The sequence below is a fragment of the Cyberlindnera jadinii genome, assembly GCF_001661405.1.
Source record: "Cyberlindnera jadinii NRRL Y-1542 unplaced genomic scaffold CYBJAscaffold_4, whole genome shotgun sequence".
Classification (NCBI taxonomy): domain Eukaryota; kingdom Fungi; phylum Ascomycota; class Saccharomycetes; order Phaffomycetales; family Wickerhamomycetaceae; genus Williopsis; species Williopsis jadinii.
Window position 1 is genome coordinate 816,852 of NW_017963655.1, and position 15,708 is coordinate 832,559.

At 44.1% G+C, this 15,708-nt stretch overlaps 6 protein-coding genes across 6 annotated transcripts; 4 read left to right on the forward strand and 2 right to left on the reverse strand.

Moving 5' to 3' along the window:
- Positions 1-3,113: 3,113 nt before the first annotated feature.
- On the reverse strand, positions 3,114-4,056 carry CYBJADRAFT_184124 (uncharacterized protein; the record flags this gene model as incomplete). Its single annotated transcript, XM_020217109.1, has 1 exon — positions 3,114-4,056. The coding sequence occupies exon 1, from the start codon at positions 4,044-4,046 to the stop codon at positions 3,114-3,116; it is 933 nt and encodes a 310-aa protein (XP_020071517.1). The 5' UTR covers positions 4,047-4,056.
- Positions 4,057-4,182: 126 nt separating this feature from the next.
- Positions 4,183-6,195, forward strand: RLF2 (Rlf2p). The gene has a single exon (XM_020217913.1). It carries the CDS (start codon positions 4,297-4,299, stop codon positions 5,944-5,946), a length of 1,650 nt encoding a protein of 549 aa, XP_020071518.1. The 5' UTR covers positions 4,183-4,296; the 3' UTR covers positions 5,947-6,195.
- Positions 6,196-7,585: 1,390 nt separating this feature from the next.
- CYBJADRAFT_161895 (uncharacterized protein) lies at positions 7,586-8,023 on the forward strand (the record flags this gene model as incomplete). The annotated part of the gene is made up of 1 exon (XM_020213646.1): positions 7,586-8,023. One exon carries the CDS (start codon positions 7,586-7,588, stop codon positions 8,021-8,023), a length of 438 nt encoding a protein of 145 aa, XP_020071519.1.
- Positions 8,024-8,687: 664 nt separating this feature from the next.
- Positions 8,688-11,441, forward strand: MCM4 (MCM DNA helicase complex subunit MCM4; the record flags this gene model as incomplete). The annotated part of the gene is made up of 2 exons (XM_020216842.1): positions 8,688-8,937; positions 8,959-11,441. The coding sequence occupies 2 exons, from the start codon at positions 8,688-8,690 to the stop codon at positions 11,439-11,441; spliced, it is 2,733 nt and encodes a 910-aa protein (XP_020071520.1).
- A 535-nt stretch (positions 11,442-11,976) lies between these two features.
- FUM1 (fumarase FUM1) lies at positions 11,977-13,380 on the forward strand (the record flags this gene model as incomplete). The annotated part of the gene is made up of 1 exon (XM_020212589.1): positions 11,977-13,380. The coding sequence occupies one exon, from the start codon at positions 11,977-11,979 to the stop codon at positions 13,378-13,380; it is 1,404 nt and encodes a 467-aa protein (XP_020071521.1).
- A 614-nt stretch (positions 13,381-13,994) lies between these two features.
- On the reverse strand, positions 13,995-15,494 carry MRE11 (MRX complex nuclease subunit; the record flags this gene model as incomplete). The annotated part of the gene is made up of 1 exon (XM_020213327.1): positions 13,995-15,494. A coding segment is annotated over one exon (1,500 nt), but the record flags the coding sequence as incomplete, so codon positions are not given.
- Between the last annotated feature and the right edge of the window lie 214 nt (positions 15,495-15,708).

The following is a 15,708-nucleotide window of genomic DNA, read 5'->3' on the forward strand; positions in this document are numbered from 1 at the left end:
TCTGCTGAATCCTCTGAAGAGTCCTCTGAGCCTTCCACTGAGACCACTTCCGAATCACCAGATATCACTTTAACCTCATCTACAGAGACAAGTACTGTCACTGCGGACAGCACTACACTTGTTACCATCACAAGCTGTAAGGATAACAAGTGCCATGAAACTGAGGCTCCAACTGGTGTCACTGTCGTTACTGAGACCATTTCTGGTATCGTTACTTCTTATACCACCTACTGTCCATTGACATACCTCACCACCAAGACACACACCGAGAAGGTCGTTTGCGTTACCATCCCATGTGAAGTTTGTGAAGAGGGTGCCACAACTATCACCAAGACCATTGAATGCGAGGGTGGGTGTTACGATGTTATTGTCACTGAGACAAAGACCATCGTTACCGCTACTGGTGGCTCCGTCATCACTACTGATGTTGTTGAGACTCACGGTACTGGTGCTGAGGCAACTGTTACTACCGTCACTGTTGTTAGTACTGTTGGTGGTTCAGAGTCCACCACTGTGGTTGTTGAAAGCTATGGTGTTGCTGTTGATGAGGTTACTATCACCAAGTCCGAGACTGCTGAGATTGTTGTTAGTGGTACCACCTCTTACTCAGTTTCCGAGAAGGAAGAGATCACCAAGGTTACTGCCACTGTTACTTTAGAGGCTGCTGCTTCCACTGAATCTGGCAAATCTGGCGAGTCCGGATCTTCAACCACTTCTACTGAAGCTGGATCCTCTGGATCATCAGGATCATCAGGATCATCTGAAGCTGGATCATCAGGATCATCTGAAGCTGGATCATCAGGATCATCTGGAGCTGGATCATCAGGATCATCTGGAGCTGGATCATCAGGATCATCTGGAGCTGGATCATCAGGATCATCTGAAGCTGGATCATCAGGATCTTCTACTGAAGCTGGATCATCAGGATCTTCTACTGAAGCTGGTTCTGAGACCACGGCAAGTGTCACTTCATATGAAGGTGCAGCAGCCAAAAAGTCTGTGGTTTCAGCACTTTCTGCTCTTCTTTTTGCTGTCGCTTTGATCTGATTTCAAGGTCATTCACAACAAGTTGTTTCATTCTCCTTTGGACTCTTTCGCACACAATTTTTGATTTCGAAATTTGTCAAGGTTTCCAGCGTGTTTCCATCCCATTGGCTCTCATTTATTTTGCTTCTTCTTCCTATAGGTGGGTTTGAGACCCAGGATACACGTTCTGATACATTTTCTGTACTTCATTACCTATAATATATACGTTCACCAGTTCATTTTATATTGCTTGTAAAGACCAAACATGTGTAAATAGAGGCGATGCTCATACATAGAGCATAAGGACACATGGACAAGCACCACCGTTGTGCTTTTTGTTGATCAGAGAAGCCAATCTAAGTTGAAGCTTCACGCACATTTGCATTAGACCAATGGACAATGGCTCCTTCCCAAATAGGAAGCGCTCCGGTGAGCATTCAAAGTGGCGGCCAAGTCCAGTCCCTCCGTTTGGGACAAAGGCCATGTGGGAACCAACATGAGGTCCAGAAGCTTAGGAGAACACAGAGAAAATTAGCACTCATAAAGCCCTCTTTCACACCGGAGTAATTGAACTCATGACTGCCAATATCAATATCTCCAACCTCAATGGTCCGGTTACCTTTGTAGGCCCATTATAACCGAGCCGAATTGCTTTTCAGACCAGAATGGAGAAACCACAGGCCAGGGACATGAGGACGAAGTGGTTTCAAAGCCAAATAAGTAGGCGGGGATTTTCATCCTGAGACCCAGAAGGACAGAGTGAGCACGACGACGGTAATCAGAAAGAGTGTGGCTCAAGTGGGAGACCCCGTTGCGCCTTTCCAACCAGTGTAAACGCTGGTTCTCAGGGAAATTTAGTCCCGTCATTTAACTTCGGACAACGTGTCCCAAGTCCACAATGCACAGCTTCGTTATCCAGATGCCTCGCTGAGACGCTCAGATGCATATGTCCGGGACCAAATGGACAGTAAGCATGCTACTCTTAGACTATAGCCTTAATACCGACACTTGAAGCTTCCTTTAGCAGTGCTCGGAATATATCTTCGAACTAGCTGAGTAATGGAGGCTCTGGAAGTCAGCCCACCGTTGTGTACGCTGGACGAGACACAGGTGCCACTGTTGGAGACCAATGCAAGGGCAAAGGTTGAGGTGTCTTTCTCCAGAGATCTCCGACTTGGACAGACGCATGGAGTCTTTATAATTCAGCTGGTTATAAGACATGAACAGGTGGTTTTGGTTAACACTGTGACAGGACAAATAACAGAGCGTTAAAGAGCGATAGATAGTGTGTAAAACCGAACGTTTCTTTAGACGCAAGTGGCACAAGTGCTGAAATGGAGGCGATGACGGAAATGAAGATGAGGTTTGTAAAGAGCTAATTGAAGAAAGGTCTACTCCGTGCAGAGAGAAGTATCCTGAAAACCAGAAGAGGAGACTCACGAACAGGGAGGTTCTGTGAGGTTAGCACCTGCTCTTCAGTCTGTTGATACAAGATCAATATATCACGACCAAGAGCTCAAAATGGATTTCAATTGAGCTTGACGACTAGCATGAAACGGATTCTCCCAGATGTTAGCTAAGCATAAGGAGGAGTGAACAGGAGTTCGTAGAGAATTGAGTTCAAACGGTATAGAAGGTTTTGTCACACAGGCAGCTCTTATGACCCCTGATTAACACTATTTCGAAAGTTATTTTGAGATAATGGAGAAGATTCGGCGTTCCTACACGAGCACAGTCGAACTACAGAAGATTAGAGAGTTCATCTCTCATGGTGATTTTGATAGAGTTGCTGATGGTATCCAGGAGACCATGAATGTCGCGGGAGAAAATCGCTCCTATGGGAGTATGCTTATGTGGGAATCGATGGAAATGTTTGCAAGAGCCTCTTTGTTCTTCCTTCTTTATTGTTCACCCTCATCACATTGTGGTTTTCCCAAATCAACGCTCGGTTTAACAATCAGAGATGAAATATCCTTGTCAGTAGGTCTACGCAATGGACCAGCTTTATATTCAAGGGTTAAATGCTCTTTTATCTGATGGAGTTTAACTGCATCTAACCAAGTCCATCGATTTCTCGTTAATATTTGTTAAACCTCTAATAGTATATAGCCCATGTCCGTTTCATCGTCAGTGGTGTTGTAGACCACTTCATTATCCTCCCATGCATCATGAAGTTCCACGTAGTCCCTTGAAGCTTTCGATTCATTTTCATTGATCCCATAGAAGGGTACCTTTATACGCCTTTTCTCTCTATGTACTGTGGTTGTGGTGATTCCATTCAATTTACAGAACTCTTCAACGTCGATGATGGTAAGTTCACCCTCTGAATCTTCAATCTCAATTATCTCATCCGGTTGTTCCTCCTTGTGGTCCAATAGAGGCAGTAGGCACTGACTAAGAGTGATTGCAGAGTCAAAATCATCCGTTTTGACAGCAGTTGGAGTTGTCCCATTACACATCGATGAGTCCTGCAAATCCACGGGTGCTTGACTTGCAACTGACCATAACTGCATATTTCCGTCATCTTTGGTCATATCACCTTCACCAATCTCTTCCTTGATCACCCTACCGTCATTCGTTAATTCATCATTGTTCCCATAGTGACACTGTCCATTCAAATGGAGGCTAAACCTTACAGTCTGCCACTCTTTAGAATCGAAGACATTGTCATAGTCCCTCGACAAGGGCACATCGACGGAGTTCAACCCTTGTGTATGTATCATACGGTTGTACTTCTGTGGTTTACCACTCAATTTCAGAATCATCTGTTCTGTAACACTCAAGTTGGCCTTTTTCCTTCTATTCGACGGCTTCTTCTTGGTGCCTTTCTTCTTACTCTCAGGTTTACTAACCTCTAGAACACCACTTGACAAAGATGAAGACGACAACGGTACCGGGGGAACATTCATAAACTTCTCCAAGAGAGTCTTCCTCTTCACCTTCAGCTCTTCCTCCATTTCAATATCATCTAGCCGTGATTGGATCTGAGTAGAGATGAAGATATCGTCCGAGCTCGACATTATTGTTACTTCACACCGTGCTGATATCTCACAATATCAGACAATCAGAGCATATGGCATCCAACCTCTGTAGGTGTTCATGAGAAGAAATGAACAGTTGAAGATGATATTGGACTTTGTTTACATACTTTTCTCTCTATTTTGGAGGAGTTAAAAAAGTCACGTGTGTTATATATCGATATCACATGACACATGACACATTACATAATGATGACATAAATATTACATAATCACTGACGCGAAAAAAGAAATGCGTATAAACTTTTCGTGTTTTGGAAGTTTTCACGCGTCGGTATCAAGCATCAACTTGTGGTGTTCTTCTCATATCCGGGTTGAAAGAGTTAGTAAAGGTATCCAATTCATGAAGGAAGAAGTTGTCGAGATGAATGATAACGAGTCTGTTGAGCTTTTGAAGATCCAAGAACTAGGAAATACATCTGAAATTACTGTGGTTAGCGTTGATGATGATGATGATACATCATTGTCCGTTCCAGCACAAACTTCTGAGAGGAAGCTGACCCCCAAACAGCTCGAGAAGCTTAAGGAGAAAGAGGAAAGGGAGAGAAAGAGACTGGAGGAGAAACTCAACAGGGAAAGGGCAAAAGAAGAAGAGAAGAGACTGAAAGAGGAGAAGAGACAGCAACAGCTGTTGGAGAGGAAGAAGAAACAGGAGGAGAAGGATAGAATCAAAAGGGAGAATGAACTGAAGAGAGAACAGCTGAGAAAGGAGAGAGAGGAGAAGGAGAAGCAGAAGCAAGAAGAAAAGCTGAAGAAAGAGCAGGAGAGACTACAAAAGGAACAGGAGAAGAAGCTCAAGGAAGAACAGGAGAAGAAGAAAAAAGATAAGTTGAAGATCAGTAATTTCTTCAAACCAAAGACCTCTGTCAAGTCCACATCGGTGCTGATGCAACAGCAACAGCAGCAACAGCAAGGATCAGACCACAGGTTGAGGGAGAATGACTATCGTAAATCGTTCAAACCTTTCTTCATCCGTGAGGGAGTGACACTGGCTGGAAACTTGTCAAAGGAACAGCTGACCGAATCTGTTAATGACTTTGATAAGGCTCTTGAGAACGAGTGTTCACAAAGCGACTTGTTGCAATGGTTCAGATCACTCCCTGTGTTAAAGGAGGAGGGAGAAAATGAAGGAGCGACTGCACAGTATATCTATGAGAATGGACTGACAAGTGCACCAATCCGTATAAAATTCATCAAGTTTTACGAAAGTGTAAAGAGTTGGATAGGATCATACACCCAAAGTTGCCATGGATTGGGCTCTGACCCTCTTAGAACCTTGGATAAGGAATTCATCGATTTCGATGACGTTATCGATGAAGATGACGATGGTGAGGGAGAAGATATAGATGATGACGATGATGACGAAGATGACGATGACGACGACGAAGACGAGATGACTGATTTCCTCGAAGAAGATAACAACGGTGGTAACAGCACAGAACAGAGAAAGAAGATCCTTGGACCACTCATTCCAGTAATAACATGGGGAAATTCTGACCAAACATCAGCTGGTTGTATCAGATTTGAAGTCTTGAAACCAAATGTTTCACTTCCATTGGATCCATCATTCAACTATTGGCAAACACAGCAACAACAGAGCAATGGTGGTAATGCAGAAACACCATTGAAGAAGAAATCAAAGACGATGATCACTGACCGTGACGATTTAGAGAAGTTTGCGGACAAAGTACACGATTGTGAGTTTAGCATTCCAACAATGGTTGAGATTCTGAAAAAAGAGCTACCAAACTATACAAAGATTACAATCGAAAACACCTTGAGATCGTTAGCCACCAAAGTCGGAAGCAAACAAACAGAGAAGAAGTGGCAAGTGGACCATGATTCTTTGAACAGGCTATGCAGTTTGCAGCCAAAGGAATGATTCATCTCCATTATGCACACCGATATCTGGAAACAACATAGAGTCACATACGATGGAAGTGAATAGGAGTGATTGGCCATGGTCAAATAGCCCTATGGACACCATGATAGGGAGCCGGTGGCTCAGATGCAGAGACATTGATCTGCGATGCAGCAGTGTCTCAAGTTCCACTGCCTGAACAGATTTTAAAGGAGTGCTATCTAAGGAGTCCCAGGTGCCGCATGGGTTCCGCTCTCTCGTCGTATGAAGCTGTCCAAGGATGAAACTATTGATACATTTGTTGATAGTACCACTTCTTGAATCGACTTCATGTTGAGTGATTTCCAGACCAACAGTTGGTAATATCAATGAATTTGGAAAAGAAAGTCCTAGTGATGAGTATGTAGACTTGGTTGCTGTTGGGTTCCCTTGTATGTCATCCACAGGATTATGTGAATCATCCAGTGTATCGGTGGAATCATATGCTGTTGAGCCTTTCAGTCTTTTTGTCAGGGAGTATATCACAACATCTTTCGATATGTCCTTCAATATGGCTGTGAGCAAATCTATGAGCGAATTGTCGAGTCAGTGATCATTGCTGTTATCCGTATCATTATCCTCTGAGTTATTAGTTGAATTGTCATTATCCTCAGAATTGTCTACGGAATCTTTGGCGTCTTGCGAATCCAGTGAAGTATCTACTGAATATTCCAGCTGATAGTCAACAGGATCATCAACAAGATCGTCAGAATCATTAACTCAATGATCAAGTAGATCTTCAAGTGAATCTTCCAGCGAGCCCGGTGGATCATCATTTGACTCTTCATCTGAAGTATCATCTGAATCGCCATCTGAATTGTCAAGCAAGTCTCCTGTGCCTTCTGTTGAATTAACTGCATCCTCAGCTGAGCCCCCAATGAACCTCCAACGACATCCTCTGATGCTGCAAACTCAACGTACAGCTCGACGTTTACAGGAACACCAAATACCTAAGAAGGGAATACTGGAGACTCTGTTGTTACCTGAGTCTGAGTATTCCTGCTATACTTGGTCCATTGATACAAGTGGAAGTTATAATCACCAAGAATGACACTTATAACAGCGGATTCGTTTATACAGATGCTCTTGCACATATCAACAATGAAATCCCATACAATGAGAAACTTTCATTTGTTATTGAAAGCGAAGTCACTACCGACAATGTATGGGTATTGCATGCACGCATTGCAATCACTACTTTGGACAATCATAGGCTGGTTAAGAAAGCTGTTGTTGCTTGGAACCTGGAGACCACTGTTACCGGCATGGCAGTTTTGTCATCCAGTGGAGAATCTAGTTAACCTTCCGGTGATATTTATACTGTGTCTTCAACTGGGTCAAGTTCTATGTCTTCCATCGAGTCTTCTAGTGAGTGTAACAGTAAGTTTTCTAGTGAGTTCCCATTGATCACATCAGGAGCGTGTGGTACACATAGCTCAGAAGACGCCATGTCAACGGAGCCTGCCACCACTGTTATCACCAAACCCCTGCTTAAAGATGATCAGCGTACTGTTGAAGAGGTAACCACCGGTGTTATCGTTGCAATCACAGTTGAACAGGAAATGTTACGTCTTATACTACCAACGGCGTAATCACAGCAGAACCCACGCCAAAGAGGGAAATGAATACCACCATACTAACCGTAACTTCCTGTGAGGATAACCACTGTAATGAAGTTGTTGCCACCACTGGTGCGACAACGGTGTCTGCTATCGACAACAATGAGCTTACATCACACGCTGAAGCAACGAAGGATGGTGTGTCCACCACAGCTCCCATGACAACCCATTGTACCAACGATGTTTGCCTTGAGGAGGTGATCACTGCGGACATTTCAATTGCCACAGGCACCTTCAATAGCGTTGAATCTACATACACAACTTATGCTCCCTTTGATTCAGGTGGAAGCCACACCACGGAGACGGCTCTAGCCGTCATCACTTCTGTGGTGAAGTCTTGTCGTGACGAGTCAAGCACTGAAATGGTTATTACGCGCACAACTACACAAGTCGTGACCCTCTCAGTGGCCTCACGTGGACTGAGTACAGCTGAAACATAGGACATTCTACAAAGTGACGACAGTGGAGCCGTTGGCACAGAAGAAACTGTAGATGCGAATGCTACTCCAGTCTCATTGAATGCGTACATCGCTGCTGAGAGTACGACTGGAACAGAGACAAATAGCACGCTCGCACCATCGTACTAGGCAGTCTCTGGAGGGAGCACTGCTCCAGGCTCAGCTGGTGCCACACGAGCTTCTCTGAACATACGCAAGGGCTCTATTTCGGGAACATTGTACACGGCGCCATTGTCCTTCATCTTGTCGGTCTTTTAGGTCTCTGAGATGATACGTATCTATAAGTAGAGCCCAGGCTTCTTTGTAAAGTGGGTGAATACACCGTTGTAGGTGGTTAAAAATATCGGTAGATCAAACAGGTGATCGATACCAGAGTTTCCTGTTTCTGTTAGTGCGGCGATTGACCGTGTAACTCCCCCATAATCTATTTACCATTGAACAGACAGCTTACACGTCGTTACGCGTGCTTTCCTAATCGGGAAAATTAATTAGACGCGTTTTTCCACACGTCAACAGAATTTTTTTTAGAAACCCACAAAAGCCACAAAAACAGCATCACCAATATCAACATCAACAACCACAAAAACAAAGCAGTGTAAACAAAGCGGTGTAAACAAAGCGATCTTCCACCAAGCGCTTCATCACAATGAGTTCACCAAACGATTCACAACACGGCGAGGGCCAACCGCCGGTGCCATCCTCGCCGTTGTTCGTAGCGCCATCCTCAGACGTTGAGTCCACAGCACAGGAGCAGAGGAGAAGAGCCGCCAACGCTGAGGTGAGCTCCCCGTTGTTCTTTCCTTCCTCCAACCCAGGCTCCTCCATCGGTCAAGGTGGAGCAGGCTCAGGTGCAGGTGCTAGCTCTCCTTTGCACTACTCTTCAAGCGCCTTGGGCAGTGAGGGAAGAGGCAGAACAGATCATACCGACCTTGCCAGTGATATCCGCTCTGACATCAATGCCAGACGCCGTGCTGAGAATCTCCGCCATATGAGAGGTGATATCCACGGCTCTGATCTGTCATCACCAAGGCGCCAACGTCGTGAGGTGCCGCAGGACATGAATATTGGCAGCAGCTCGAACTTGAATAGTGGACTGTCTGATGGTGCCGGTGGTGACGTTGATGCACAGGAGGATAACGTTAGGGTTATTTGGGGTACGAACGTTAGTATCGTTGAAGTGACGCACAAGTTCAGAGACTTCTTGACGGGGTTCAAGATTCGCCATAGAAAGCAGCTTGACGGTGATGACGTGGATGCCGACTTCGACGGCGACGATGAAGATTTGTACTACATCAACCTCATGAATGAGATGCGTGAGTTGGGGACCACCAATTTGAACCTGGATGCCAGAAATTTGTTGGCGTACCCTGCAACTAAGAAGCTATATCAACAATTACAGGATTATCCACAGGAAGTCATCCCGATAATGGACCAGACAGTGAAGGACTGCATGGTTCAACTAGTGATGGATAACGATCTCGACTTTGAGATTTCAGAGATTGAAGGTAGTATTTACAAGGTGAGACCGTTTAACGTTTCCACTCAAAAGGACATGCGTGAGTTGAATCCAGATGATATCGACAGACTAGTCTCCATCAAGGGAATCGTTATCAGATCAACACCTGTGATTCCAGACATGAAGATCGCGTTCTTTAGATGTAACGTTTGTGAACACACCACGGTGGTTGAAATTGACAGAGGTATCATACAGGAGCCAACGGTGTGTCCACGTAATGCTTGTGCACAACCCAACTCGATGATCCTTATACATAACAGATGCTCCTTCGCGGATAAGCAGATTATCAAGGTCCAGGAGACCCCGGATAATGTTCCAGACGGTCAAACTCCACATTCCGTTTCTTTATGTGTCTACGATGAACTCGTTGATAGCATGAGACCCGGTGACAAGATTGAAGCAACTGGTATCTTCAGATCTACTCCTGTTAGAGTCAATGCAAGACAAAGAGTCTTGAGATCGCTCTACAAAACTTTTTTGGATGTTGTGCACATTAAGAAAACCGACAAAAGACGGTTGAACATTGACACTTCTTTAAACGTTGATTCTGATATTTCCAGAAAGCAGGACGTTGAAGAGACTAGAAAAATCACCGAAGATGATATTATAAAGATTAAGAGCGTTGCAAACAGATTGGATGTTTATGAGTTGCTTGCAAGATCTGTTGCACCAAGTATCTACGAACTGGATGACGTTAAAAAGGGTATATTGTTGCAGTTGTTTGGAGGTACTTCGAAAAAATTCACCAAAGGTGGTAAATACAGAGGTGACATAAACGTTTTGCTTTGTGGTGACCCATCTACATCGAAGTCACAACTGTTACAGTATGTTCATAAGATTGCACCAAGAGGTATTTATACATCTGGAAAAGGGTCTTCCGCTGTGGGTTTAACAGCTTATGTTACGCGTGATATCGACACTAGACAGTTTGTGCTTGAATCTGGTGCTTTAGTTTTAAGTGATGGTGGTGTTTGTTGTATTGATGAATTCGACAAGATGAATGAGTTTACAAGAAGTGTTTTGCATGAAGCTATGGAACAACAAACCATTTCCATCGCCAAAGCTGGTATCATCACAACGTTAAACGCTCGTACATCTATCTTAGCATCGGCCAACCCTGTTCACTCTAGATACGATCCAACACTTCCAGTGACTAAAAACATTGATCTTCCACCTCCGTTACTGTCAAGATTCGACCTTGTTTATCTATTGTTGGATAAAGTTGACGATCGTATGGATCGTATGCTTGCGAAACACATCACCAATATGTACCTCGAAGACACTCCAGATAACGCTGCGGAGACGGAAGTCTTGCCTGTTGAGTTCTTGACGATGTATATCGGATATGCAAAGCAGAACTGCTTCCCAAAATTGACACCTGAGGCTAAGGATGAATTGGTTAAATGTTATGTCGATATGCGTAAAATGGGTGATGATTCAAGGGCCAATGAAAAGAGAATCACTGCAACAACAAGACAATTGGAGAGCATGATCAGATTATCAGAGGCTCACGCAAAGATGAGACTCTCTGAGCTTGTCGAGCTAGGCGACGTTCAAGAAGCCGTGAGGTTAATCAAGAGTGCTATTAAGGATTACGCGATGGATCCCCTAACTGGTAAAATCGATATGGATCTGGTTCAAACTGGTCAAAGTTCCACTGAAAGACGTCTGAAGGAGGACTTGACAAATTCACTGTTCAAGTTCATCGAGGAATTACCAGATAATTCCATCACATTCAATAACCTTATATCAGAGTTCAACAAGCAATCCCAACTTAATGTTGAAACCGTTGAAATGTCCGAGGCTTTGAACAAACTTGTTTCCGATAACCGTGTCAGCATCAGTGGTGAGGGAGTGAGACGTGTGATACACAGAGTATTATGATACCTTTGAAGAAGATTTCTTTAACTAAATCAATCTGTTAATAAACTCTCAATGCTGAGAACCTGACTAACTATTCTATTAGATTGAACCCATATCATAGATTGTAAAAAAAATGTTGATGAATGAGGATGGACTACAACAGAAAACAAAAAAAAAAAAACATGCTATGATTCATCCAAACACCCATTAACCCTTGCACCAATCCATGACCATGTTTCCCCGTATTTATGTTCAGCCAGTCATGTTTCACCGGAAGCGACGTCGGATTCGAAAAAAAAAAAACAAAAAACCCCCCAACCATTGTCCCCTTTCCATTTACCCTGGCAGCGTTACTTAAATTCCCACCGGTACAAGCCACGCACATCTGTTTCTGGTCAATTTGTTTCCTTTTCTTCCTTCCAACTTCGATTGAAATCACAGTTCCTTTATTTGAACGTTCAATTGAAATCGTAAAGAGAAACAACCCAGAGTTTAGAAACAACTAATGCTTCGTTACAGAACAACTGCTAGATCATTCCACACTACCGTTAGAGCCATGTCTCAAGCTTACAGAGTCGAGTCTGATGCCTTTGGTGAGCTGAAGGTGCCAGCAGACAAATACTGGGGTGCACAAACCCAAAGATCCTTCCAAAACTTCAAAATTGGTGGTGAACGTGAAAAGATGCCAGAGCCTGTTGTCAGAGCCTTTGGTATCTTGAAGAAGTCCACTGCCATTGTTAACGAAGAATTGGGAACTTTGAAGCCAGAGTTGTCCAAGGCTATCCAACAAGCTGCTGACGAGGTTGCCCAAGGTAAGCTCAAAGACCACTTCCCATTGGTTGTCTTCCAGACCGGTTCTGGTACGCAATCCAATATGAACGCCAATGAGGTTATCTCCAACAGAGCCATTGAGATCCTCGGTGGTGAGTTGGGTTCCAAGAAGCCGGTTCACCCAAATGACCACGTGAACCAATCTCAAAGTTCCAACGATACTTTCCCAACAGTGATGCACATTGCAGCTGTCACTGAGATCAAGCACCATTTGATCCCAGAGCTCGTTGCCCTCAGAGACGCTTTGCAAGCAAAGTCCGAGGAGTTCAAGGACATCATCAAGATCGGTAGAACCCACTTGCAAGATGCCACTCCATTGACCCTTGGTCAAGAGTTCTCTGGTTACGTTCAACAACTCACCAACGGTATCGGCCGTGTCGAGAACGCGTTGATCAACTTGTCCTTCCTTGCTCAAGGTGGTACTGCTGTCGGTACTGGTCTTAACACCAGAAAGGGCTTTGCCGAGGCTGTTGCTGCTCAAGTATCCAAGGAGACAGGCCACGAGTTCAAGACTGCTCCAAACAAGTTTGAAGCTCTCGCTGCTCACGATGCCATTGTTGAGGCATCTGGTGCTTTGAACACCGTTGCTGTTTCTCTTTACAAGATCGCCAACGATATCAGATACTTGGGCTCTGGTCCACGTTGTGGTTACGGTGAGTTGTCTCTTCCAGAGAACGAGCCAGGTTCCTCCATCATGCCAGGTAAGGTCAACCCAACTCAAAACGAGGCCCTCACCATGGTTGCTTGTCAGGTCTTTGGTAACCACTCTGCCATCACCTTTGCCGGTGCCTCTGGTCAATTCGAGCTTAACGTCTTCAAGCCAGTTTTGATCTCCAACTTGTTGTCATCAATCAGACTCATCGGTGACGGTGCCAACTCCTTCAGAATCCACTGTGTTGAAGGTATCGTTGCTAACAAGGACAAGATTGAGAAGACTTTGCACGAATCTCTCATGCTTGTTACCGCTTTGAACCCAAAGATCGGTTACGACATGGCTTCTAAGGTTGCTAAGAACGCTCACAAGAAGGGTCTCACCTTGAAGCAAAGTGCTCTTGAGCTCAACGCCTTGACTGAGGAGGAGTTTGACGAGTGGGTCAGACCAGAGAAGATGATTGGTCCAAAGGATTAATGAATTCTTCTCTGAGGTACATAGGCCAACAAAAACTTTTGTTGTTATCTCACTTAACGTTAAGATGATATACGTATATATATTCTCCATTAGCAATTATGTAGATGCGTTTACTTGCGGCCCTTTGACAACAGATCGCTAATTGTATCTGAGACCTTTGATGATGCTCTGTGTTTATCTCGGCCTAGTGCTGCTGTTGGTTTAATAGCTGTTGACCTTTGTTGCCTTGTTCTGGTTTGTTTTTTTGGTGGTGATGGAGTATGTAAATCCATTATAACGTCATTATCATCACTGGATAAGATCACTTCAATAGGTTCTTCTTCAGCCAGTTGAAAGTCGTCGTCATCGTCGTCGAATTCCTCCTCACTAGAAACCACTGGTGATGGTGTTTTCTTCTTTCTGCCACGACGTGTTGTTGTTGGCTTCGATGGTTTACGGATCGACTTCTGTGGTTCTATAAGTTCTTCTAAATCATCTTCTGAAACGATCTCTTTGGACTTGTTTGATGGTTGTTTCTTTGTGACTGTTCTTGTTGTTCTTGTTGGCCTCTTAGTTGTCTCTGTCTGTGCTGTGATCGGAAGAACAGCTTCAGAATCGAGTGCTTGGCTCTCTTCTCTTTCCTTCTTGATCTTTTCCATGATCGATTTGAAGTTATCTTCCAAGTCCAAGTTCTCATTCTCCAAGAATCCACGCTCTTCAACCTCCAGCTCTAAGTTAACGTAATCCTTCAGTGCTGTTTTATCCTCTCTCTCAACAAACTTCTTCACTGCATCATTCATTCCCTTTTCAGGTAACAAAGATAATTCCATCTCTCTAAGATAATTGGAGATGAATGTTTCAATGTTCACGTTATCAGCATCAACAGCATCAACTGGTCTATCCTGTGCCTTTGACTTTGTTGAAGTTCTGGCCTCTGCTCTCTTGTGGAATTGAACTACGCTGTTGGCATTGGCGACTCGTCCAACAAACCTGTTGCTAAATCTTCTTGGATTCTCCACTTCATAACCACCAGAGTAATCAACACGAAGTCTGATGAGAGGCAGTGGCATCGTTTCATCGTCCCCCTCATAGTCTTCTTGTGCTTTGGATATGAGTGTTTCAACCTGTTGTATGAGGTATCTTGTAACATCTTGTCTATACGCTGCACCTGGCTTCAACTTCGGGACTTGTTGCAATTCAACCTCCAGCATTTGAAACGGTCTCACTGTTTTCAGCTTGAAGCTCTCTAGACTGTAGTCCTGATGGTGTATGTTAAGGATAAACACTTTCTTTTCGAGGGCTTCCCCTTCGCTTAGCGATGTTGCAACAGAGGAGCCTGGTTGCAATGTTTCAAACCCAGCATTTGGATTTGACGTTGTATGAGGAATACACTCATGCTCATGGCCCCATATTACAAGATCAAGGAACGATGGCAGGAAATGCTCCGGTAAATAAGCAGTTCTGGGTCTTCGTATATGGTTTTGGTGTACACACATGAGGTTAAACCACTCATCAACTAAGACGTTTGGCCTTCTAAACTTTACTTTCTTTTCTTGGAAAGACTTGAAGAGCCTTTCATCCCTAACAGATGCCAGTCCATAGAGAGCCAATTTAGTATCTCCCTTTTGCAACAGAATAGGTGTAACGTCAATGTGATCATTTTGTATCACTCTGCCGAAGTGGTTAACCAGTCCAGACACGTTCAGAAGATCCAGGGGAGATAATAGACCAGATCCGGAGGCATCATCATGATTACCCGATATAGCAAATACAGGGAGACTGATGTTCAGATTGGGATCCTCATAATTGACACTATTGATACCATCGTCAAACACCGTTGAAGGGTCGCTCAGCATCTCCAACTCACAAGGTCTATCACCAAAACACGTTCTCCTGAGTGTTCTCATCACATGGTACATGGACTTCTTCGAGGGCTTATTCACATGAAACAGATCACCACACTGAAGAACGAAGTCAACGTCTTCGTCCCTCGCAATAGTCATGATCTCTTCGAATGTCTTCCAGGCATCATCGCCTCTAACTGGATCTGATTCGCTATATCCAACATGGTTATCCGTCGTTATCAGAACGCGGATTGTATCAGGCCCAGGATCGATAGACTGAAGCTGTGGCATCCTATCACTCCACCCAACCAAATACGAAACAGACAGAGATGAGCTTTCCCCAGGTAGCAATTTCAATGTTGAGCTACATCTCCATATGTAAAACCCGATGATGTATATTCTGAGGTGTCCGGATGTTACATTATGTAATCATATCACGTGTCGCTGCACGTGATCTTTGGATAACATCCAGACACCTCAAAAAGTTCATTGTCGGCTCCCCGCG